This window comes from Cebus imitator, unplaced genomic scaffold, assembly GCF_001604975.1.
Source record: "Cebus imitator isolate Cc_AM_T3 unplaced genomic scaffold, Cebus_imitator-1.0 Scaffold203, whole genome shotgun sequence".
NCBI classification, from domain to species: Eukaryota; Metazoa; Chordata; class Mammalia; order Primates; family Cebidae; genus Cebus; species Cebus imitator.
In genome coordinates this window covers 2,876,767-2,901,622 of record NW_016107518.1, presented here as the reverse complement: position 1 = coordinate 2,901,622, position 24,856 = coordinate 2,876,767, and the positions used below count along the sequence as shown (strand labels likewise).

General features: G+C 36.0%; 1 protein-coding gene across 8 annotated transcripts in view; it reads right to left on the bottom strand.

Moving 5' to 3' along the window:
• Positions 1 to 24,856, bottom strand: part of MYO9A (myosin IXA) — a 279,254-nt gene that overhangs the window by 161,659 nt on the left and 92,739 nt on the right. For all 8 annotated transcript variants that reach the window (XM_017548134.2, XM_017548127.2, XM_017548128.2 and 5 more), the window contains 5 exons: positions 22,065 to 22,162; positions 18,577 to 18,703; positions 8,623 to 8,712; positions 3,636 to 3,752; positions 1,587 to 1,721 (listed from right to left, as the gene is read on the bottom strand). In XM_017548134.2, coding sequence (XP_017403623.1) covers positions 1,587 to 1,721; positions 3,636 to 3,752; positions 8,623 to 8,712; positions 18,577 to 18,703; positions 22,065 to 22,162 — 567 coding nt within the window. The remainder of the gene's footprint in view (positions 1 to 1,586; positions 1,722 to 3,635; positions 3,753 to 8,622; positions 8,713 to 18,576; positions 18,704 to 22,064; positions 22,163 to 24,856) is intronic.

Here is a 24,856-nt window from a genome sequence, read left to right as displayed (position 1 = left end):
ATAGAAACTGAAAGCCCATTCTTTTTATACTAACTTAATCTCAATCTCGAGATTCTCACACATTACCCATCTTGGTCTCTCTACATCATTCTTGTTCTTTGTATCTACACTCTGTGTTGACCTGAGATTCTATTAATAAGCTCCTCCATTCCATCTTAGAACTAAGAGACCAAAGCAATCAAACAAGCATACAGCTGGCCCTCCATATCCTCAAGGGATTGGTTCCAGGACCCCTGTGGATATCAAATCCACAGATGCTCAAGTCTCTTATATAAAATGGCTTAGTACAGTCAGCCCTCTGTGTCTGTAGGTTTGTATCAGTAGTTTTGTATCAGCCATGGGTTGAATGTTTGGATGTAAAACCCAAAGGTAAGGAGGACCCATTGACTGTACTTAGCATTACACACAGTGACCAAGCCCACGGTAGCAATTAAAAATCAACACCATTATTTCTAAACCCTTGTGTGAAAGAAAAAGAACAAAGAAGAAAAATATCAACACCAGCAATAAAAACAAAACAAATACACACATCTTTTTATTCAAAGGTTCATTCAAAGCCAGTTGTGGTAGCTCACGCCTGTAATTCTAGCACTTTGGGAGGCCAAGGTGGGAGGATCACTTGAGCCTAAGAGTTTGAGACCAGCCTGAGCAACAGAGTGACATCTTGTCTCTACCAAAAATAAAAACAAAACTTAGCTGGGTATGGTGATGTGCACCTATGGTCCCAGCTCTTGGGTGGCTAAGGTGGAGGACTGTGGGAGGTCGACACAGTGATTCAAGATTATGCCATTGTACTTCAGCTTGGGTGACAGAGCAAGAAGACCCATCTCTAAAAAAACACACATCCCAGCAAAAACAACAAAGATGTGGTCAAATAAGCATATATAAGCAAAAAAACCTTTTTTTGAGACAGTCTCATTCTGTTGCCCAGTCTGGCAAGCAGTGGCTCAAACACAGCTCACTGCAACCTACACCACCCAGGCTCAGGTGATCCTCCCACTTCAGCCTCCTGAGTAACTGGGACTACAGGCATACAACACCAAATCTGGCTAATTTTTATATTTTTTGTAGAGACAACGTTTTGCCATGCTGCCCAGGTTGGTCTCTAACTCCTGAGCTCAAGAGATCCACCTGCCTCAGCCTTCCAAAGTGCTGGGATTACAGGTATGAGGCACCGCGCCTGGCCAGCAAATCTATTTGGAGACTATAAAACCTCTGTCATCTGCTTACAATGATATGTGGACTACAATATTTATATTGAAAGACAAGATTTAAAATGCTTATTATGTGCTCTACATTCTTTTAATATTACAACTGATATTATGATAAACAAAGCTACCAGGCTACTCTGTTGCATCTCATACACTTCTAACCCCATCAATTGAGTTTACATACACAAAGAGGCAACTGTGTTTGTTCCCAAGCCAATTTACTTGTTATTCTTGTTTGTAAAGGCACATTTCAATATTTAATATAAATACTATATAAATCAATAAAATGTGTGAAAAAATAAAGTGAATTGTTATGAATATGACTCAACAGATATGTGTGATGGGGGACAAGTGTATATATATTTAGGTACTCACTTGTTCCAATTTAAAGATATGCTGATTAAAGTAGTGCTGTAAACGTTCATTAGCAAAATTAATACAGAACTGTTCAAAGCTGTTATTTTCATAATCTTCAAACCCAAAAATATCAAGAACACCAATGGACAATGTCTGTAAAACAAGAGAAAGTTTTGGTTAAAAGTAATGTTTAAATGTATTTAATGAAAAATATCCACAATATAAGTAACAAATCAATGCTCAATTCTTCTAAAGCAGTGCACAGGGGATTGTGTTTGGCCAGTATTCAACCTAAATTATCATGAATTAAAAGTATTTTAGTTATCTTTATCTTACTTTCATCCTAATTATAAGAATACATTTAAAATGTTAATAAATATAATCTATAGATTACAGAAATGTATGAAGCAAGGTTAGTGACCTGTTATCTTAATAAATCTCAGAAATCCCTAAGATCTAAAAGGGAATGGAAAAAAACAGAGTGTGGGGAAATGAAAAGGTTATTTAAATGAAGGATCAGGAGAAGAAAGTTACTTCTGACTATGCCTAGAAGACCATATAATTTTTCCTATTTTGACTTCTATATCCCAAAAAATGGAATTCTTCTTTAAGAACCAAGTTAGTACATTTTAACAACCTCATGAAGATTGAGTGAAACTAGACATCAGAACATATGGTTTCTTTTTTTTTTTTTTTTTTTGAGATGGAGTCTCACTCTGTCATCCAGGCTGGGGTACAGTGGTGCGATCTCAGCTTACTGTAACCTCTGCCACTGGGGTTCATGAGATTCTCCTGCCTCAGCCTCCCAAGCAGCTGGCGTTACCAGTGTGTAGCACCATTCCTGGCTAATTTTTTGTATTTCTGGTAGAGACGGGGTTTCACCAAATTGGCCAGGCTGTTCTCAAACGCTTGAGTGGAGGTGATCCACTCGTCTTGGCCTCCCAAAACGCTGGGATTACAGGCGTGAGCCACCGTACCTGGCTGGAACATATGGTTTCTTAAAGTTAAAAACATTTATTAAAAAAAAAAAAGTACAAGGTTTAAAATGTTGAACAGTGCTAAAAGCTTTTATCTATTATTAAAAATAATGCAATAAAATAGAACCATTCCCCTTATGAGATTAAGAGATGTAAATACTGATACATTCAATGTAGGCAAAGGTGTAGGGGATCAGGTGCTTTCACACACTGCTGCTGAAAATCTACACTCTTTTTTGGAAAGCATCTAATTTTTTAAATGTATCTAACCTTAAAATCAGCAATCGGCTGGGCATGGTAGCTCATGCCTATAATCCTAGCACTTTGGGTGACCGCCGCAGGTGGACCACCTGAGGTCAAGAATTCAAGACTAGCCTGGCCAACAGGTAAAACTCCACCTCTACTAAAAATACAAAAATAAGCCAGGTGTGGTTGTGGGTACCCATTATTCTAGCTACTCAGGAGGCTGAGGCAAGAGAATTGCTTGAATCTGGAAGGTGGAAGTTGTAGTGAGCTGAGATCATGCCACTGCACTCCAGCCTGGACAACAGAGCAAGACTCCATCTTTTTTTTTAAAACAACAACAACAACAAAAACCCACCAATCCCACTTTGGGAACTTTATCCTAGATAAATGTACACAAAGATAAGTAAAAGAATATTGGTTTCAGCATTGTTTATAACAATAAAACAAAAATAGTATATTTTTAATGGATGGATTTATGGTACACATCATACTCTATAGCATTTTTTAAAATAGCAAGGTCCAGATATATAATAATACAGAAAATATTTCAAGAGATACTTGGTAAAAAAAAAAATATACATGTTTGAAAGAATACAGAGAGCATGATTCTATCTATATTTTTTAAAGCAACTCTGAATATACACATTTGAAAGGTAAAAACACATACGAAAAAAGGCCTGAAAGACACAGAGAACAACTCTTCTGAACAGGGTAGTAAGTAACAAATAAAAGGGATTCCTTACTTATTATTCTATATAATTCTGTGTTTTTAAATTTCATGTATTAACTACTTAATTAAAATAGTTTTCAGGGGAAAACATACGATAATCCAATGTATCATTACCTTGATATTATGTTCTAAATCTTTACTATTCAGGAGTGCATGATTAATTCGAAAAACTATCCAGTCAAACAGGGCACTATATAGAGACTTAGCCATGGAGTTCCTCACTGTCACAGCCTGAAAAACAAAAGGATTACAAGTGCATGTAGAACTGACAATGATATGATTAAGATCCTATAACAAAGTTTTCTGCTCTCATTCAAAAAAGAAACTTACTATTCTGAATTAGAAACTAATTTTTCTCTCAAAGTAAAAAATCTATAATTTATGTTTTCTTTATGTATTCATACAAATAGTCACACTCAGAGAATCTAGGCTAAAACTGCCATGAAAGAGAAACAAAATGTAGGTCACTTAGTTAAAACATGTTTACTAAAAATTGGGATATATATTTCCCCTAGGAAAGAAGATATATAATTGGAAGTTTACAAACAAATGACCTTGACAGTTAAAGTGGGTAAGAGTATTCTAGACAGAAAAGTAAATCTATTAGCAAAAAGTCATCAGTTTCTGTGGAATCCTAATCACCCTCTTAAAAGATACACTAATACAACCATAATTACACTGATAGTTGTCTTCAGCTTGTCACCCATAGTATACCCTCTAGAATTACTCTATCCTCAAAGAGAGAAACAATTCCTTCATTACGTATTTACAAAATTTATGTCTTCCTCACTCTAAGCTTTCCAAGTTTATAAAAATTCTCTATACCATCTTCTCTATTTTCCTGTTAAGTCTGAAATTATTCTTAAAAAAAAAAAAACAAACAAAGAATTTAACCATTTAGAAAGCATAAATTTACCCAAAAAGGGGGGAGGGTGGGGCACATGTCTTACAGAATTGAGTCTTGGTACTTAGAAGAATATAAATCCTAGTAATTTAATTAGGGGCTTATTTTGAATCTTGTATATTCAGGTATATATTTATAACTCTGTTTAGAAAGTATAAAGAAATTAGAGAGTAATGATTAAGAACATGACTATCTTCCAATTTGTTTTTCTACTTATTCTAGCTGCATAATTGGGACTAAGTTACTTAAACTCTTAAGCTACTGCTTACACATCTGTAAAAAGAAGTTAATACTACAAGCTACCACATAGATGATGAATTAATTTCTGAATATCAAAGAAAAAAAGTTTCAAGTTTCTACGCCAAAAAATAACTGACTACAATAGCAGAAAGAAGACTGGTACCAAATTCCTACCTCCGACACTAGAAACCTGTATATTTTTCATTGTTGTAGAGTTTTACAGTATTTTTAATATGCAAATGGTTGAATCCTTGGGAGTGAAATCCGAGCACAAGGTGAACTATCAAGAAAAGCAACAATGGCATGAAAATATAATAGAGCCGGGCGCCGTGGCTCACACCTGTAATCCCAGCACTTTGGGAGGCCAAGGCGGTGAATCAGAAGGTCAAGAGATCAAGATCATCCTGGCCAACATGGTGAAACCCTGTCTCTATTAAAAATACAAAAATTAGCTGGGCATGGTGGCAGGCCCCTGTAATCCCAGCTACTCGGGAGGCTGAGGCAGCAGAATCACTTGAACCTGGGAAGCAGAGGTTGCAGTGAGCCAATATCAAGCCACTGCACTCTAGCCTGGTGACAGAGCAAGACTCTGTCTCAAAAAAAAGAAAGAAAGAAAATGTAATAGAAGACCACTGTATAATTTTTCCTCAGAAAGAAAGGAAAATGAAGATAATCTGATAAAATTCAGGAAAAGTACAATATTTTAAAACTAAATCAACAAGTGTAAGACACAGAATAAGCATATAAACATTATTAAATTTTATCAATGGGTTGAATTTTTTAGTTAAAAGAGACCTTCAGACTAAGATAAAAACTGAAGTCTAACTACAGCATTTACGGTTTATATAATGTGCCACTTTTATAAATACCATAGTCATAGAATCCAGACATACCAATACAATAAGTAACTCCCAATTTTATATTCAGCCCTTTTCTCTGAAATGCATGTCCATCTTTCATAGCTTAACCTCAATAAACCTAAATACCAAGTAATATTATCCCATCCAAACAAGATCTCATTTAGTGTTTCCTCTTTCACTGAAGGGTACCAATATTCTTACAGCTGTGTAAACCAGAAATTAAGACTCATACTTTATACCACCTTTTTTTGCCTTGCTTCCTATTATTCAAGTCATTACAAGGTCCTGTTGATTTAATGATCAAATTCTTTTCTTTTTAAATCTGTACATTTCTCCCTATGAATATGTCACCACTGTACACAAAGCAAATACCATTCTCACTACTGCAGCCTCCGAACTCACCTCTCTACATCCACTCCCGCAGGTTTGTTATATAGGTAAGCTTGTGACCAAAACCTAAGATAGCCCTCAAGATTCCCATCCCCTGGGGGTACAAGTTCTGTATAATCCCCTCCTCATAAGTATCGGCAGAACTATAAATATGATGGCTTTCACTGCCATATGAAGCTGATGTTACATGATAAAAATGAAGGAAATTTAAAAATATAAAAACACAAACCAGTTGATTTTTTAATTAAAGAGAGATCATCCTGGATAGGACTGACATAATCAGAAAAAGCTCCTCAAAAGGGATTTGAGTTCTGTTATCAATATAGAGTCTCCTGCTGGCCCTGAAGAAGCAAACTGCCATGCTGTAGGCAGGGCCACATGACAAAAAAAGTAACATCAGCCTCTAATTGCTAAGAAAGGTACCCGACAGACATCCAACAGCAACAGAAAACTAGGTGCCCAGTCCCACAATCACAAGAAACTGAATCCTGGCAACCACCTGTGACCTTGGAAGAGAACCGTAAGCCTGAGATGATACATTATACCCCTGATGGACATCTTAATTTTAGTCTGGTGAGGCCCTGGGCAGAGGACTCAACCAACCTGTACCCAGACTCATGACCCATGGAAACTGTCAAGATATTAAGTCTGTGTTATATATTGTCGCTAAGTTGCTTACACAGCTATAAAAATGAATACATTCCTCCAAATGATTCTAAACACTGCTTCCACATTGCTCCTTAAAATAAAAAAAAAAATCTTAAATTTTTAAAAGATTTTTCTTTAAACACTTTTAAGAGCTTTGCATTACCCTTCAGATAAAATACTTAAACTCTTAAGTACGGCTCCCCGTAACACCCCTAATGCTCTGCACATTTCTGGGCACAAAAAGAGGGTTTTTATATATTTATTAAAGTTATAAATACACCAAACAAATATAAACAAAAACAAAGCAGGGGATAAAAAATAATCTCGGAAGGTTAAATTCAAAGCTAAAAATGAAAATAAACACAAAAAAATTTTGTAATGAAAAAGGTGGTATGGCCATTAAAGAAATGCAAATCAAAACCACAATGAGATACCATCTCAAGCGATTCACATGGCTATTGTTAAAAACTCAAAAAACCAACAGATGCCGGTGAGGTTGCGGAGAAAAAGGAATGTTTATACACTATTGGAGGGAGTGTAAATTAGTTCAACCACCGGAAAAGAGTGTGGCAATTCCTCAAAGACATGAAAGCAAAACTACCACTCAATCCAGTAATCCGATTATTGGGTACATATCCAAAGGAATAGAAATCATTCTATCATAAAGACATATGCATGCGTTCACTGCAGCACTATTCACATAGCAAAGAGATGGAATCAACCTAAATGCCCATCAATGATAGACTGCATAAAGAAATGTGGTGCCTACACACCATGGAATACAATGCAGCCATAAATAAGAACAAAATCACGTCCTTTGCAGGAAGATGGATGAAGCTGGAGACCATTATCCATCTCAAATAAACGCAGGAACAGACCACCAAACACTGCATGTTCTCACTTATAAGTGGAAGCCAAATGATGAGAACACATGGAGACATACAGGGAATGGTGGAGAGTGGGAGGAAGGAGAGGATCAGGAAAAATAACTAATGGGTACTAGGTTTAATACCTGGGTGATGAAATAATCTCTGCAACAAACCCCCATGACAAACCTATATAACAAACCTGCACATATATCTCTGAACTTAAAAGTTAAATTTTTTAAAAAAGAAAAGGGAAGTGAAAGAAAATGTAAAAAGTATTGAATCTTTATTTTATATAAAAGAAATATAAAACTCTTATGATTTGGCTTTCTTACTGTTTAGAAAGAAGCTCTCACAGAAGACTATAATATGATAAGAAAAAATGTGGACTTTAAGACACAGTTAGGCGGTGAGATAAATGGATCAAGGTCAAGCTTAAAAAACATTCTCGAGAATTCAATCACACTTTCCTCACCTCTGTCTTCTAATCTTCTAAGCTCATATTCCTGTCCCATTTTTATAATAATCATCATACTTCAATTTGTCATCACTTTTGATAAAATTACTCCATAAAATAGTGGCTTTTTAATAACTTTCTTACCCCTATAGAGCTGAGCAGTGTAACAGTAGCAACAAATCTCATCTAGGAGCCTCAGTATACAGATGATATTTAAACTAATAGGACTGGGTAAGATAACCTCAATGAAGAATATAGAGAAAAAGAAACAAAGACTGTTTGTTTCTTTCTTTCTCTATCTCTAAAAGGGACTCTACCTTTTACAGATAAAGAAAAAAGAAAAGACAACCAGAAAGAACTGCAAACAAGTAGCCAACAAATGAAAAAGTTAACCAAAAAAGTATAATGTGCTGGAAGAAACTGTCTCAAGAAAAATAATTAATTGGATCACATACTGCTCATTTATAATGCGACCTGCCATCTATCTACCCCATATTAATAACATGAAAGTTAGAAATGAAGAAATTAAGATCCTTGGAGAAAAATGCAAGCCTACTGCTCACAATCACATTAAATTTAAGTTTCTAAATCAATGGAAAATTCACAATCAAATTTCAAAGGCCTAGAAAACATTTTAATCAACACCTTTTGCCATGTCATTTTCATGCTGTTAAGAAAAAACGCAAACTTCTAACAATGTCCAGAACGCTTTCATCTAAAATAAAATCCATCATACCTCTGCCAGTTTGTACGGTAAAATAAGCTTTTCTCCCACTGTCACCGTCTTCCTTGTAACTAATGCTTCAAACAGCATCTCTTCTTTAACCTATAAAACAGAAAAGTAAACTCAATATTAAGATTTATGACAATGGGTTGAATTATCTTTTGAAAACGCCAAATAGAGGGGGGGAAGCTTAATGAGATTAGCAAATACACAACAGAGAAAAAAGAAAATACAGTGGGCAATTTTAATACTGGCCAAATGGAATTTAAGTGTCCCACTCAAAAGACAAATGGGTCTTTCAAATTAAAGTTTGCTTTCTGATCATAATAGAGAAAGATGTTTCATTGTGCAGAATGTAGAAAATACAGAACAGTACAAAAAAAACATTTTAAGATGATCAACTATAATCCCACAAACTAGAGGCAAGGACTAAAAAGTGATAGCATTTCTTGAATTCCAGAAATATTCCAAAATATACTTATTTATGTTTCAGATATTTCTTCTTCATGAATCTTGAATTCTAAGAATATTCCAAAAAATACTTAAGTTTCAGATGTTTCTTCTTATTCATGAATGATAAACTTTAAGATAAAATTGACACTTCCTTTGTTCTCACTCTCTCCACTGAGGTGAAATACTATCTCACATTTCTATACTTTTTATATGTATTAAACATATTCATAAACACTATGCTATATTGTCAAATGAATTTAATGTTTACCTATATAGTATCATATTGTCCATATGTTTTCCAGATATAACTATATGGACACTTTTTAAATTATCATTATTTTTTGAGACAGAGTCTCATTCTGTCACCTAGGCTTCAGTGCAGCGGTGCAATGTCGATTCACTGCTGCCTCGACCTCCCGGGCTGGAGCAATTCTCCTGCTTCAGCCTCCCAAGTAGCTGGGACTACAGGCACACACCACGTTGATAAAATGAGTAAGGTTGATCTAAATTAACTGCTACATAGCACTGCAGCATATAAATATACCACAGTGTGTAATCCATTCTCCTCTTTGTAGTCATTTACACTATTTACAATTTTGCATGATTAGAAAATAAACCACAATGAATATTCTTGCACATGAGTTCAAAAGTTTCTGTGAAGAACAAACCTAAAAGTATAAGGTTAGAGCACGCATATTTTCAGCTGTAGAGAATACTGCCGAACTCCTATACATAATTTTTACCAATATGCTCTCTCAGCAGTAGCACTGAGAGTTCCTGTTTCTTCCAAACCTTGACGATATTTAATGTTATTAAACCTCAGAATTTTGTCATGATGATAGGCATGAAGTGGTAAAACAAGGACATTTTATAAAAGTATCCATACATAATAAAAACATAACATTCATAAAATTTTATGTAGACAATATAAAAATTTGTCAGGTAAAAAAATACTAGATTATAACAGCTAGGAGTGGTAGCTCACGACTGTAATCCCAGCACCTTAGGAGGCTAAGGTGGGCAGATCACTTGAGGTCAGGAATTCGAGAACAGCCTGGCCAACCAGGCTGTTGGGAAACCCTGTCTTGACCAAAAACACAAAAGTTAGCCAGGCATGGTGGTGCACACCTCTAAGCATAGCTACTCAAGTTGCTGAGGCAGGAGAATCGCTTGAACCGGGGAGGCAGAGGTTGCAGTGAGCCAAGATCACGCCACTGCACTCCAGCCTGGGTGACAAAGCCAGACTCCATCTCAAAAAAAAAGATTGCTGGGCGCGGTGGCTCAAGCCTGTAATCCCAGCACTTTGGGAGGCCGAGGCAGGTGGATCACAAGGTCAAGAGATCAAGGCCATCCTGGTCCACATGGTGAAACCCCGTCTCTACTAAAAGTACAAAAAATTATCTGGGCATGGTGGCGCGTGCCTGTAGTCCCAGCTACTCAGGAGGCTGAGGCAGGAGAATTGCCTGAACCCAGGAGGCGGAGGTTGCGGTGAGCCGAGATCTGGCCATTGCACTCCAGCCTGGGTAACAAGAGCGAAACTCCGTCTCAAAAAAAAAAAAAAGATTAAAAGGAGGAGATTGGATTATAAAACGATAGAAAGAGGCATTTCCCTGCCACCAACAATGTATGATAGATCAATAATAATCTTTTAAAGAACAACTTTCAACCACACTGAATGGATAAATATTATCTAGCAAATATAACACCTTTCAGAGCCTTCACTGATCAACTCTCAAATTCCTACAACTGAAAATAATTTTGAGGCATTATTAACTTCACAAAATGCAGTAAAGCCAAAAACAACCAACCAAATTTAAATAAAAAGTCTCAACCTTTTAGATTTATTTAAAATACATTAAGGAACCAAAATAATACCAGATTACAAAAAAATGACAAAATCAACAAGAAAAAAATGTATTAAAATCCAAAGCTATATTGTGAGGTATATTTCTGGAATTACCAAAAATAAATATTGGCTGGGTGCGGTGACTCACACCTATAATCCCAACATTTTAGGAGGCCAAGGCATAGGACGGCTTGATTTCAGAAGTTCAAGAGTAGCTTGGACAACACCAGCAAGACCTCGTCTCTAATAAAAGTAAAATTTACAATCAGCCAGGCATGGGGGCACATGCCTGAACTCCCAGGTACTCAGGAAACTGAGGTGGGAAGATTGCTTGAGCTGAGGAGATCAAAGCTGCAGTGAGCCATGACTGTGCCCTTGCACTCTAGCCTGGGACTACAGGCACATGCCACCATACCCAGCTAATTTTTGTATTTTTGTTAGAGACAGGGTTTCGTCATGTTGCCCAGGCTGGTCTTGAACTCCTAAGGTCAAGCAATCCACCTGCCTTGGACTCTCAAAGTGCTAGGATTACAAGTGTGAGCTACTGAGCCCAGTCGCATATCATGGACTCTTATACAAAAAAAGAACAAAAAAAAAAATCTAGAATATACGAAAAAGAATATTCAAAAAAGAATACAAAAAAAAATCTAGAATATAGAAATCAGCATTGAAAGACCTCAAAAACAGGTCTTTCAATGAAAGACCTCAAAACTATGGAATGAAAAAAGCCAAGTTCCAGAATCATACATACAGTATAACATTCATAGGCCAGGTGCGGTGGCTCACGCCTGTAATCCCAGCACTTAACGGAGGCCAAAGCTGGCAGATCACCTGACGTTGGGAGTTCTAGACCAGCCTGACCAACATGGAGAAACCTCATCTCTACTAACGATACGAAAATTAGCTGGGCATGGTAGCACATGCCTGTAATCTCAGCTACTTGGGAGGCTGAGACAGGAGGATCGCTTGAACCTGGGAGACAGAGGTTGTGGTAAGCCGAGATTGTGCCATTGCACTCCAGCCTGGGCAACAAGAGCAAAACTACATCTCAAAAACAGATGGAAAAAGAGAAAGACACAAACAGATGAAAAAACAGAACACAAACAGATGGCAAAACATTCCATGCCTCCATGCTCATGGTTAGGAAGAATCAGTATCATGAAAATGGCCATACTGTCCAAAGTAATTTATAGATTCAATGCTATCCCCATCAAGCTACCACTGACCTTCTTCACAGAACTGGAAAAAAAAAACCTTAAACTTTATATGGAACCAAAAAAGAGCCTGCATAGCCAAAACAATCCTAAGCAAAAAGAACAAAACTAGAGGCATCACGGTACCTGACTTCAAACTACACTACAAGGCTCCAGTAATCAAAACACCATGGTACTGGTACCAAAACGGAGACAGAGACCAATGGAACAGAACAGAGGCCTCGGAAGTAACGCCACACACCTACAACCATCTGATCTTAGACAAACATGACAAAAACAAGCAATGGGGAAAGGATTCCCTGTTTAATAAATGGTGTTGGGAAAACTGGCAAGCCATGTGCAGAAAGCTGAAACTGGACCCCTTCCTTATACGTTATACAAAAATTAACTCCAGATGGATTAAAGATTTAAACATAAGACCTAACACCATAAAAACCCTAGAAGAAAATCTAGGCAATACCATCAGGCGACAGGCATAGGCAAGGATTGCACCACTAAAACACCAAAAGCAATGGCAACAAAGGCCAAAATAGACAAATGGGATCTAACTAATCTTAACAGTTTCTGCATATCAAAAGAAACAATCATTAGAGTGAACCGGCAACCAACAGAATGAGAACAAGTTTTTGCAAGCTACCCATCTGACAAAGGGCTAATATCCAGAATCTACAAGAAAAAAACAAACAACCCCATCAAAAAATGGGTGAAGGATATGAACAGACACTTTTCAAAAGAAGACATTTATGAGGCCAACAAACATATGAAAAAATGCTCATCATCACTGGTCAATAGAGAAATGCAAATCAAAACCACATTGAGATACCATCTCACGCCAGTTAGAACAGCGATCATTAAAAAATATGGAGACAACAGATGCTGGAGAGGATGTGGAGAAATAGGAACGCTTCTACACTGTTGGTGGGAGTGTAAATTAGTTTAACCATTGTGGAAGACAGTGTGGCAATTCCTAAAAGATCTAGAAATAAAAATACCATTTGACCCAGCAATCCTATTACTGGGTATATCCCAAAGGATTATAAATCATTCAATTATAAACACACATGCACATGTATGTTCACTGCAGCACTGTTTACAATAGCAAAGACTTGGAACCAACCCAAATGCCCATTAATGATAGCGTAGATAAAGAAAAAGTGGCACACATACACAATGGAATGCTATGCAGCCATAAAAAATGGTGAGTTCATGTCCTTTGCAGGGACATGGATGAATCTGGAAACCATCATTCTCACTAAACTGATACAAGAACAGAAAACCACACACCGCATGTTCTCACTCATAAGTGGTTGTTGAACAATGAAAACACACGGACCCAGGTAGGGGAACATCACACACTGGGGTCTGTTGTGGGGTTGGGGCTAAGGGAGGGATAGTAGGGAGTGGGGAGATTAGGGAAGGATAACATTAGGAGAAATATCTAATGTAGATGACAGGGGGATGGAGGCAGCAAAACCACCATGGCATGTGTATACCTATGTAACAATCCTGCAAGGTCTGCATATGTATCCCAGAACTCAAGTAAAATAAAATAAAAAGAACACTTATATAAAGACTGAAAACATGCAGAACTATATATTCTTTATAAAAACATCTATCTATACTGAAAATATAGAAACAAGAATAGAAATGATAAACACCAAATTGATAATAGTGGTTACCTCTGGCGGGGACAAGGTACAAGGGTACACAGTGGGCTTCAATTATATGAAATATTTTGTTACTTGAGTAGGGCTGTGAATTAATAAGGGTTGATTATATTGTTTTCTATATAATAGTGTGTGCTGGAAACATTTCATAACAGAAAAAAGGAAGAAAATATGCTAAAACAAATTAATACATAGTAAGTAAAATGTTAGAACTGACCAATCTAAAGGCCAATTCTTTGAAAACATGAAAGACAAATCTCACACAAAACAAAAGACAAAATCTAAGAAACAAATAGCTAATACTATAGAGAAAAAATTTTAAAGATTAACAGGCTATTTACAAAGAACTCAAAAGCAATAAATTCTAAACATTTAATACATAACTTTTAGAAAAACACAAATTATCAAAATGACTCAAGCCAAATTTGAAAATCTATTTAACTAAAAAATTAGTTAACATGGAACAGAAAGGAAATATTTACAAGACCATCAAAGCAATCCCTGGGATTTGAACTACTGATTTCGTCTTATCTATTAATGTAGTAAGTATACTGTGATTCAAGAATATAAGCCTACATTACTGTAATAGAAGTAAAACTGATTTAGCAGACTTCATGTTTTAATACAAATATTTTGAGTCACTTGATTTTTTTCAATATCCTAAATTCAGCTAAACATTTTAGACTATATTATAGTTAAATAGTCATGTGATAGGAAAGAACATTTAGCCATAATTTGGATTTCATGACATTATTTTCAGGCAATTTATTTGGTGCCTCAAATGTATTAATAATATATTAGCAATGCTTTCTTTTAAATGAGCAAATAATCAGAATTGGATATATTTTCAAGGAAATAAAGGATAACAATTTTATTTCCTAAAAAAAAAAAAAAGAAAAAAAAAAGACATCAAATACAGTTGCTCATAAGGTTGATCTCTCTGAAACCCTTAAGGAACATATTATTCTCTGCTAATGAGCCTTCTAAATGCAGAAAAAGGAGCCAGGCTACAAAACCTTTCAACCATTTCATGAGTTCTCATTAACTAGCTCGAAAACCTGACTAAGATTGTACATAGATCTATGCATACCCACACAACCCCAAAACATACTCATCTTGCTTATCATATTTGGTAAGCATCCTAAAGAAAATATTACCCAATTCACGATTTTTTAATCAGCTACCTCTATAATTTTCTAAAAATTCTTAAATATATTACTTTTAGAATACTCAAAAACCATTAATACAGAACAAGTAGCAATGGCTTCAATATCCATTCTACAAAGTGTCTCATATTTACCTAATTAGAAACCTGGTATGTAATTAAAAACCTATTCTTGGCCGGGTGCAGTCTCATGCCTGTAATCCCAACACTCTGGGAGGCTGAGGTAGGTGGATCACTTGAGGTCAAGAGTTCAAGACCAGCTGAACCAACATGGTGAAACCCCATTTCTACTAAAAATACAAAATTAGCTGGGCGTGGTGGCGCATGCCTGTAATCTCAGCTACTTGGGGCAACAAGAGTCAGAGTCCATCTCAAAAAAACAAAAAACAAAAGACTATTCTTTATATTGTTTCAACAGATGTTAAAATATACTCAAAATAGATAAACCTGCTAAAAAATGAATAGTTTTTGGTAATGATGACAGTTCTAATATCTCACAACAAAAACATCCTCCACAATTACCCACAATTTATCTATTGGAGTTTGTTCATCTTTCAATAATTTTCACAAGTATCCATGCAAATAGGCATTAGTAAAGACTCAAAACTTTCACTACTGCCTCAGATAACTAAAAAAAATAACTGAAAAGTAAATAAATAAAACTAAACCACTAATTTGAAGACATTTGTTCTTCTATACTTATCACTGAATTAAATCACTATGGGAAGGAGAGGAATTAAATTAAATCTCAACTAAAGAATTTAAATGTTAAATAAACAAATGTGTTTATCTTTGTACCCTATTTCAACCAAAGCCTTAAGATTGCAATTATTATCAGTCTTAACCAACTAGAGGCAACCATTTTCTAAAATAATTTCTAAGTACTGACTAAAGATGGGACACCATGGTAGGCATTTTCTTCAGCTCCTGAACTTTGAAGCTATTTTCTTTCTACTTAATACTAAAACTCAGCCCTAGAATCAATCCAAACTATACACAAGAAGAAATTTAAGAAGCTGGGGTTCAAAAGTCAGATTTACTGTCAAATCACATTTGCCATTGTCTTTAACACTGGTTAGCCCAATTCTCAGAATTAGATTTATTTTTTCTTTTAAACCCACACCTGAGTTCGTCTTAGAGTTGTCTAAATTGTTCTTATCAGTCTCTTACCAAGGAAGAAATGAAGCACTAGACACAGAAATCTTGGTTTCTGCTGAATTGCCTAGACTTATAAGTAAGACCATTAGCCACAATGCCCTGTCACAGTACCAAATGCTTCACTAAATTACCACGTGAAATACCTGACTAAAATGCCATCTGTTCTCTGACCTTCATGATCTTCAAAATTACAACCTCAAGTACCACACTCCATCTCCTGGTAGAACTTCTTTTTAGTAAGTCTAGTTCCAATTCAAGGTACTCCCTTCTCCTGCCTCTTCTGCCAGGCTATCATTCCACTGAAGTTAATAAGCAATGCCCAATTATGTACAGAAAAAATAAACACTGTATGGTTAGATAAATAAGAGAGGTATCCATTGCTCTCAAAGAGCACTGCAGCCCTACAACAAACACAAACTAGTAAACAATTAACTTTATGCTACAAAGCTAAATTATGCTAAGCAGAAACAAATGCTCTGTATTTAGGGAGTCAGTTTAGACCACTTAAAAGTTAAACCATATGAAGTAACCTATGAACCAAGATTTGGAAGATGAATCATATTTTAATCTAAAAAAAGGAAGCTATTCATAATTGCCAAAAACTGCAAACAACCAAAGTGTCCTTCAACAGGTAAATAAATAAACTATGGTACATCTATATAATGGAATATTACCCCATGATAAAAAGAAATGAGCTATCAAGCTAATGAAAGACATGAATGAATCTTTTTTTTGTTTCTGGAGACAGGGTCTCACTCTGTCATCCAGACTACACTGTAGTGGTGCAATCTAAGCTCACTGTAACCTCCGCCTCGTGGGTTCAAGCCTCCCACCTCAACCTAAAAAGCAGCTGGGACTACAAGCACATGTCACCACGCCCAGCTAGTTTTTGTGTTTTGGATTTTTGTTTTGTTTTGTTTTTAGTAGACATGGACTCTTCCTATGTTGCCCAGGCTGGTCTTGAACTCCCAGGGCTCAAACGACTCACCTGCCTCAGCCTCTCAATGTGCTGGGATTGCAGGCATGAGCCACCACACCCAGCCAGACATGAGTAAATCTTAAGTGCATATTACTAAGTAAAACAAGTCAGTCTGAAAAATCTACATATTATATGATTCAATTATCTTACATGCCATAAAGAACAAATCTATACATCTAGTAAAAAAGTGGTTGCCGGCAGTTTAGGGGGAGGGGTTGAACAGGTAAAGCACAGGGGATTTTTAAGGCAGTGAAACTATTCTGTATGATACTATAATAGTGGACACATGACTTCTTACATCTGTCAAAAACTAAATAGCATGAAGAGTACAACCTAATGTATGCAAATATTAAAAATTACTTAAAAGACTGGGGGATTCTAGGAAGGAATGTAGGCCATGATGAGAAAACTGCATGAATGACAAATATATGAAACCTCAACAAAAATGGGGTGGAAGGAAAAGGTGCTGTTCTGAGTAGTTTTGGAAATGAGTGAAGTCTGTAGGATTAAAGGCAAAAGGAATTGCACATAAGCACTGTATTCTAGCTGAAAAAGTCATTTCCCAGATGGGTACAGGTTAACAATTTTGATACCATTATACATGTATACTGGAATTAAACAAATAAATGGATGGCAAAGGATAGGAGACATCCTTCTCATTGTTGAAGTGAGAGTTCACAGATAATCAAGGGAAGAGGGCTAGAATGATCCATTTGGGAATGGATTAAAGTTGAACACATCATCATGAACTCATTTTTAGCTTTCCATACAGATGGTTACGTATTAAAATATGTACAGATATGTGTATATATACACAGGTTAGTATACATACCTGTATTTCCTTGCTATGCCAGACAATAGGGCCTATTAAGAAATGACACCCCATCTGATAGGATAAATCTGGCAAGATGAGAAGCTAGTGGGCAAGAGAGACGTTAGCTAATAAAATGTGAGAAATCATCACTCCAGGAAGACAGAATCAGGTAATAAAGGCCTTGATATAAGAAGCAGCATGGTAGGAGACGAGAACCTTTAGGTCCTATTCAACCCATGAAGAAAAAAAAGTAGTATCTTTTTTTCTCCACCAACCCAGATACCCCATCTTGAAATAAAATCATCTAATCAAAATCTTAGCATGAGAAGAAATCTCAACTATGAAGAGAAAAGTTAGTATAGTCCCAGGACATTATACAGTCTAGAGTGGAAATATTCATCCTATCCAGCAAATTGAGGGACTATGGATGTCTGGAGCAAGGGGAGGCAGAGGAGAAAACACAAATTTTCTAAAGATTCTGCCACACTCAATAGCAAGCTCAGACAGGTTATCAGGAAACATTCCATCTTTTGGAAATGCTATTTTAAAATAGTGCCTAATAAAAACATTAATAGAAAGCATTAACCCATTTACACCTACAAAAATACATAAATAAAAAATAAAAAGTTACAAAGTATTTGAAATGACAACTGAGAATGTAATCACTCACTTCTAATAATTCTGAAACAATAGGCAGAACTTCAGGATTACAGATATCAATGGAGTCATCCCGATATGTCTTCTTTTTGTAACAGATATTACCCAAATGAAGTATGGCTGAGAGAAGAGAGAAAATCCTGGGAAAATAAAATCACAAATTATAGCTTAGTTGTGTCCATTCCCAAAGCTCATTTCATTCTAAAATTCTAGTGAAACAAACTAACCAGTACAAATATGAAGTATTTAGTCTTTGGAAAACAAGCAATATGGGAATAATTACTAAAATTTACAGAGGGTTTACTATATGTCAGACTCACAGGAAATACTGTTCAAAATGCTTTTCATGACCTTAATATAAGTGTTACACCACCTCTTATATAGTCATTTCAAAGGGACCTCTGCTATTGCCTGAATTTGTCATAGTGTTTTAAAAAGGCCATGCCTCCTAAATGTTATTCATCCTGCCTGGAATGCTTTTTTCCTATATACTGTTTTAGATAAACTGAATCATAATCTCTAAATGAAAGGCCTTGAAACTGTATTTTTTATCAAGTATCCTAGCTGATTTTTATTATGTTTTTAAAATGCTTTCCTACACCATATTATGGTGTTTTTTTCTTAAAGTATGAAGCCAGGTGGGTTATATTAAGCTCTACTATGAAACACTTTCATATGGATCCTCCATTCTAAAGTCCCCTCCTGAGTCAGAGGAGTATGTGCCCTCCAACCAACAACTAATCTCTCCACTTATGCCATATATCCCATCAACTCCTGCTAACTCTGGAATCTTAGGTTACCGAGGACATCTATGTAGCTAAGAAGAGTATATTATGTTCTTAACTTATCTGACATCTCAGAGGCATTTAACACAGCTGAATACTCCATTGAAAAGCTCTTCCTCAATCTCCATATCTATACACACACACACACACACACACACACACACACACACACACACAATTTTGTGTCACATGCAGTTATTTTCTTAGGATAAATACGTCTTACAAAATTTGGCTTAGCAAAATTTAACACTACGTTTTCCTAAAATTAGGAAGTATTCCAACCAAAACAAAGACATTGCTTTAGAAACCTGAGATAGTACCTCAGGAATATTTGAGAGGTACTAAATCACCATCTAACTTATAAATCTAATTTTTCAAATAATTTAAAATTTTTTTTTTAAATAAAGATGGGGTTTCACCATGTTGGTCAGCCTGGTCTTGAACTCCTGACCTCAGGTGATCCGCCCGCCTTGGCCTCCAAAGTGCTTGGATTACAGGCATGAGCCACCACGCCCGGCCTAAAGTTTTTAAATGTTTGAATCATTCACATGACTCACAGGAAATACAAGTCTATTATAAAAATAATTCATAATGCTATTCTGGATTAAATTAAAGAATAAACTATCAACTGAAACAGAAACTAATGAAAGTCAAAAGACAAAAACAAATTCATGAGCCACTTTTAAAAATGATTTTTGATAGACATTTATATGGTTACTAATTAACACTGTTTCAATATTTTGGACTTCACAATCATATTAATGTTCTCATGCACAAATACGTGATAGTCTCCAGCAATAATAAACGTCAAATCATCTAAAGTACTACAAATCAACATTAAAAAGATATTAAAATATGAATGAGAAACCTTGTTCTCAAAAAGTGTATAATCTTACATTAGGAGGTAACAATAAATAAGTATACTAAAGGGCAAGACATCTTAAAATACAGAAGGCAGCAACAAAGCACAGTTAAGGTATAAAGTTCGTTAAAAAGGCAGAGCATAAACAGTGCTCTAAAGAAAACGGGTTTCAATTCACATACAAAATTTAAGGCTGCCTACAAGGTTATGTTAAAAGGAATTCTGGGGTAGACCTATGCTTAGTAGAAAAGAATATTGTCATTTTTTAGCAGAGTTTATCATAGTCACAGGACTGAAGACTGGCAGTATACATAATGTGTTCTCTATCCAAACAACTGAAGAAACTTGAATGAGTGGAAAAAGAGATAAATATCATTCCAAACAGGGAAAACAGCGAGTGTTCAGGATACAACATAATGTTTTAGAGAACAAGATAAGTCTAGTTAAAATGTAAAACTTGTGTTAGGGAATATGTGAAGATAAAATTTTAGTGAGACAAGGGTCTAACTGAAGGTCAGCCTACTAGAAACGTATTATTTCCAGTGGTTTCCAATACAGAATTCAGTCATGTAAGAAAGTGCAGAAGACAATCCGTTGGTGCATGAGAAGTAAACGTTATATTCCCAACATACAATATCTAAAAAAATTTAAGTTGCACTACTATTTCATATATAAATTGTGTCTCTATGTCAACCAGCCAGGTATCACATACAGTGAATTAGGTATCCTGGGTAAGGTGGAAGTAATACAGAATACAGAAATTGAGAGAGGTACTCTAATTCACTAACTTTCAGTGAACTGTAGTTTATGTCACCAATTGAGTTGGTATGCAAACTTACATATTATATTATTTAGTTTTAACTGACTTCTCACAAAAAGATTCTAGCAAATAGCCTGCTAATTAAAGAGTCATACCAATGATGTAAACATAAGCAAACAAGAAAACAGCAGAGGTAATTTTCTCCTATTCTCAGTATAGGTTCATCAATCATGAGGTTAAAAATTAACAGAGGTTGGGCGCAGTGGCTTACGCTGATAATCCTAGCACTTTGAGAGACTGAGGCCGGTGCATTACTTGAGCCCAAGAATTCAAGACCAGCCTGGGCAATGTGCCAAAAATTAGCTGGGTGCGATGGCACAAGCCTATAGTCCCAACTACTTGGGAAGTTGAGGTGGGAGGATCATTTAAGCCTGGGGAGGTTGAGGCTGTAATAAGCACTCCAGCCTGAGTGACAGAGTGAGACACTGTCTCAAAAAAGAAAAAAAAAATTAACAATATAGTCAGTTCTGACATATTCGTTAACACTACTTCCCTACCTCAAAAAATTTGTAAGTAACTATTTTTTTCTGGTGAGAGCCAAGGTTGAGTCTTTAATTTTAAATAATTTGTTTCAAATGTAATTTATTTCATCTTTATCTCAACCTTTTTATATTTTTGATTTGTTTAGATTTACAATTTAAAACATTTGATAGAATAAACACCATGCATCTGATAAGTATGAATAATAAGATTAGCGATCAAAGATAGAGAAAAAATGAAGAGCTATAAAAATGGTGTTATAAAGCAAAAGTTTTGAGTAAGGTCCATGGATAGGCTTCAGGGGCACCACAAATTCCTGCATTTATATGCAAATTGTTAAGAATGTACATTTTACAAGAAGAACAGTGTCAGCTTCCATCAGATTCTCCATGAATTTATGACAAAAAAGGAATTCAAAATAATGCTTGAGATGGATGAGGCAGTGGATGAGGAACACCACTTAGAAAACTGTTTAAAAGGATCAAGAGAGAGAAATCTTTCAAAGACATATCATGTATTCTCTATTGGAGGTATAAAAATACAAGTAAACTCACTGTCTTCGTGTCTTGGGAAGAAATCCTACCATTTCCATGGCAAGTTGTAGGCGCTCAAAGTCATGTCTCAAATCTTCTCCTTCCACCATGAAGCAATCCTGCTTATTTAAAATAAAAGTTTAAAAATCAAGATTGTATATCTAAAAATAATGCGGGCCATTGAGAAATATGGTAATTTATGATACGTGCCTGTATGTATAAGTGCAAATTAGAGCTGGTGGAATAGTCAGACATAGTCAAATTCATTAGAACTCTTATCTTACTATAGGTACATAAACTAAACACATACCTACCAAAATACCAATAGGTTACTTTTCTTTCTCCCTTTCACAATCACCAAATTGGAATCTCAAATGTAACTTAAGATAAAGAGCTAGCTATACTTATAAAATGTGTTGATACCAACCTTGATTCTGAGTGCTTCTAAAGAGTTTCAGAAATTCGAAGCATGTAAGGGTGCTCAATTCCACCATCAAATATTATTTATTCAACAAATATTTAACAAGCGCTTACCACCCTACGTAAGGCACTGAACTAGACATTTGTGACATAAAAATAAATTTTAGAAGAGGCAGTAATTTAGTTGAATAGATCTATATGCATATGTATAGATTTATATAGATACGTTTTTGTTTCTTTTTTTCTTTTTTTGAGACAGGGCCTAATTATTGTTGCTCAGGCTGGAGTACAGTGGCACAATCTTGGCTCACTGCAGCTTCAACCTCCTGGGCTCATGTGATTCTTCCACCTCAGCCTCCCAAGTAACGAGACTACCCAGCTAGTCCTACCATGACCAGCTAGATTTTTTGTATTTTTAATAGAGACAGGGTCTCACTATGTTGCCCAGGCCAGTCTGGAACTCCTGAACTCAAGCAATCCGCCCACCTAGGCCTCCCAAAGTGCTGGAATTACAGATGTAAACCACTGCGACCAGCCTGTTACATCTACAGCAGATATAAAGATGAAATATCTATGTATTCATATACATAATTATTGATATATTTTATACATATATAATTATGTCCTAATAATAGACAACATGGTAATCAAACAAGGAAAGAAAGAAGTATACGTGAATGTATAAAAATCCTCAGAAAACACACCATATGAGTCAGTAAAAATAGTTGTGGATAGTCAGGTGGTGGCACGCGCCTGTAATTCCAGCTACTTGGAAGACTGAGGTAGGAGGATTGTTTGAATTCAGGAGTTTGAGACCAGCCTGGGCAACACAGCACGACACCATTTCAAGACAGGAAAAAAAAAAAATTGCTATGGAATACCTGATTAAAACACCATGCATAAACCTTGCATTTCAGGTCCTAAAACAGTCCAACAGTGGTAGACATACTCTAAATCTTCAAAACAGTAAGTGAGTCGTTGAATCCCTTTACTGTATGTTCTCACAGTCCCTTGCACTTTCAAAAACCTCCTCACATTTGTATTTACATTTTTAACGCCTATCTTCCTAGGGAATGTTCTATCAAGTACTCAGTGAACTACATGAACTGTTAATTGTCTTACTCACTGCAGATACCCAGTGCGAAGTCAGTGCCAAAAACAAGTCATTATTTAGGTAAGCATAAAGTCACTGAATTATTGTATAATATATAAATATTGAATGGACATTCCTTTTTCAGAAATAAGGTGCTCATTTATTTTATAAGAAGTATTTATCAAGTACTTACCATGTACAAGAAAATCTGTTTTTGGCACCGTAAGTACTAGTTAATGAATATCTAAAGTTTAAAATTAAGTTTTGAAATGTTATGAACAATATTTTTATTCTCTACATGGAGAGTTGAATATGCATAGTTTAAAAATTTAAACTCACCACAAGGAAAGTTTTTTCTGAGAGCCCATGCATTTAATTTTCTGACTATAAAATTCTTGGTAAGTAATTTTAAGACATTTTACTGACATGCCAATGTCCTACTCATTAAAATAATTTTTTTTTTTTTTGGACACAGGGTCTTACACTTGTTGCCCAGCTGGAATGCAATGGCGTGATGTCGCTCAGTGCAACCTCTGCCTTCCAGGTTCAAGCAATTCTCCTGTCTCAGCCTCCCAAGCAGCTGGAATTACAGGTGCGCACCATCACACCTGGCTAATTTTCTTGTATTTTTCAGCAGAGACAAGAGTGTCACAATGTTGGCCAGGCTGGTCTTGAACTCCTAACCTCAGGTGGTCCACCCATCTTAGCCTCCCAAAGTGCTGGGATTATACGCGTGAGCCATCGCGCCTGGCCCTAAAATAAATTTTTAAATGCATTCTTCTTTTACCGATAGTAAGCAAATCTTTTGTAAAAAGCTCTCTTGCTCCTCTTCCCCCTACTCTCAAACCACAAACAGTTCATTCATTTTATGATTTAACAAATATTTTCCTACCACAAGTGGTAGGGAAGGGGGAGAGTCTATGCTTCCACATGTGTAAATAATCATTCTTCTAACACTGTTCTAATCTGCCCCAAAAGTGAATGGAATAATTAATGTATATAAAATATTGAGAAATGCTGGGCAAGGTGGCTCACATCTATAATCCCAGTACTTTGGGAGGCCCAGGTGGGTGGATCATGAGGTCAGGAGACTGAGACCATCCTGGCCAACATGGTGAAATCCAGTCTCTACTAAAAAATACAAAAAATTAGCCAGATGTGGTGGCATGCACCTGTAGTCCCAGCTACTCAGGAGACTGAGGCAGGGGAATCACTTGAACCCAGAAGGCGGAGGCTGCAAAGAGGCAAGATTGTGCCACTGCACTCCAGCCTGGCAACAGAGCAAGATTCCATCTCAAAA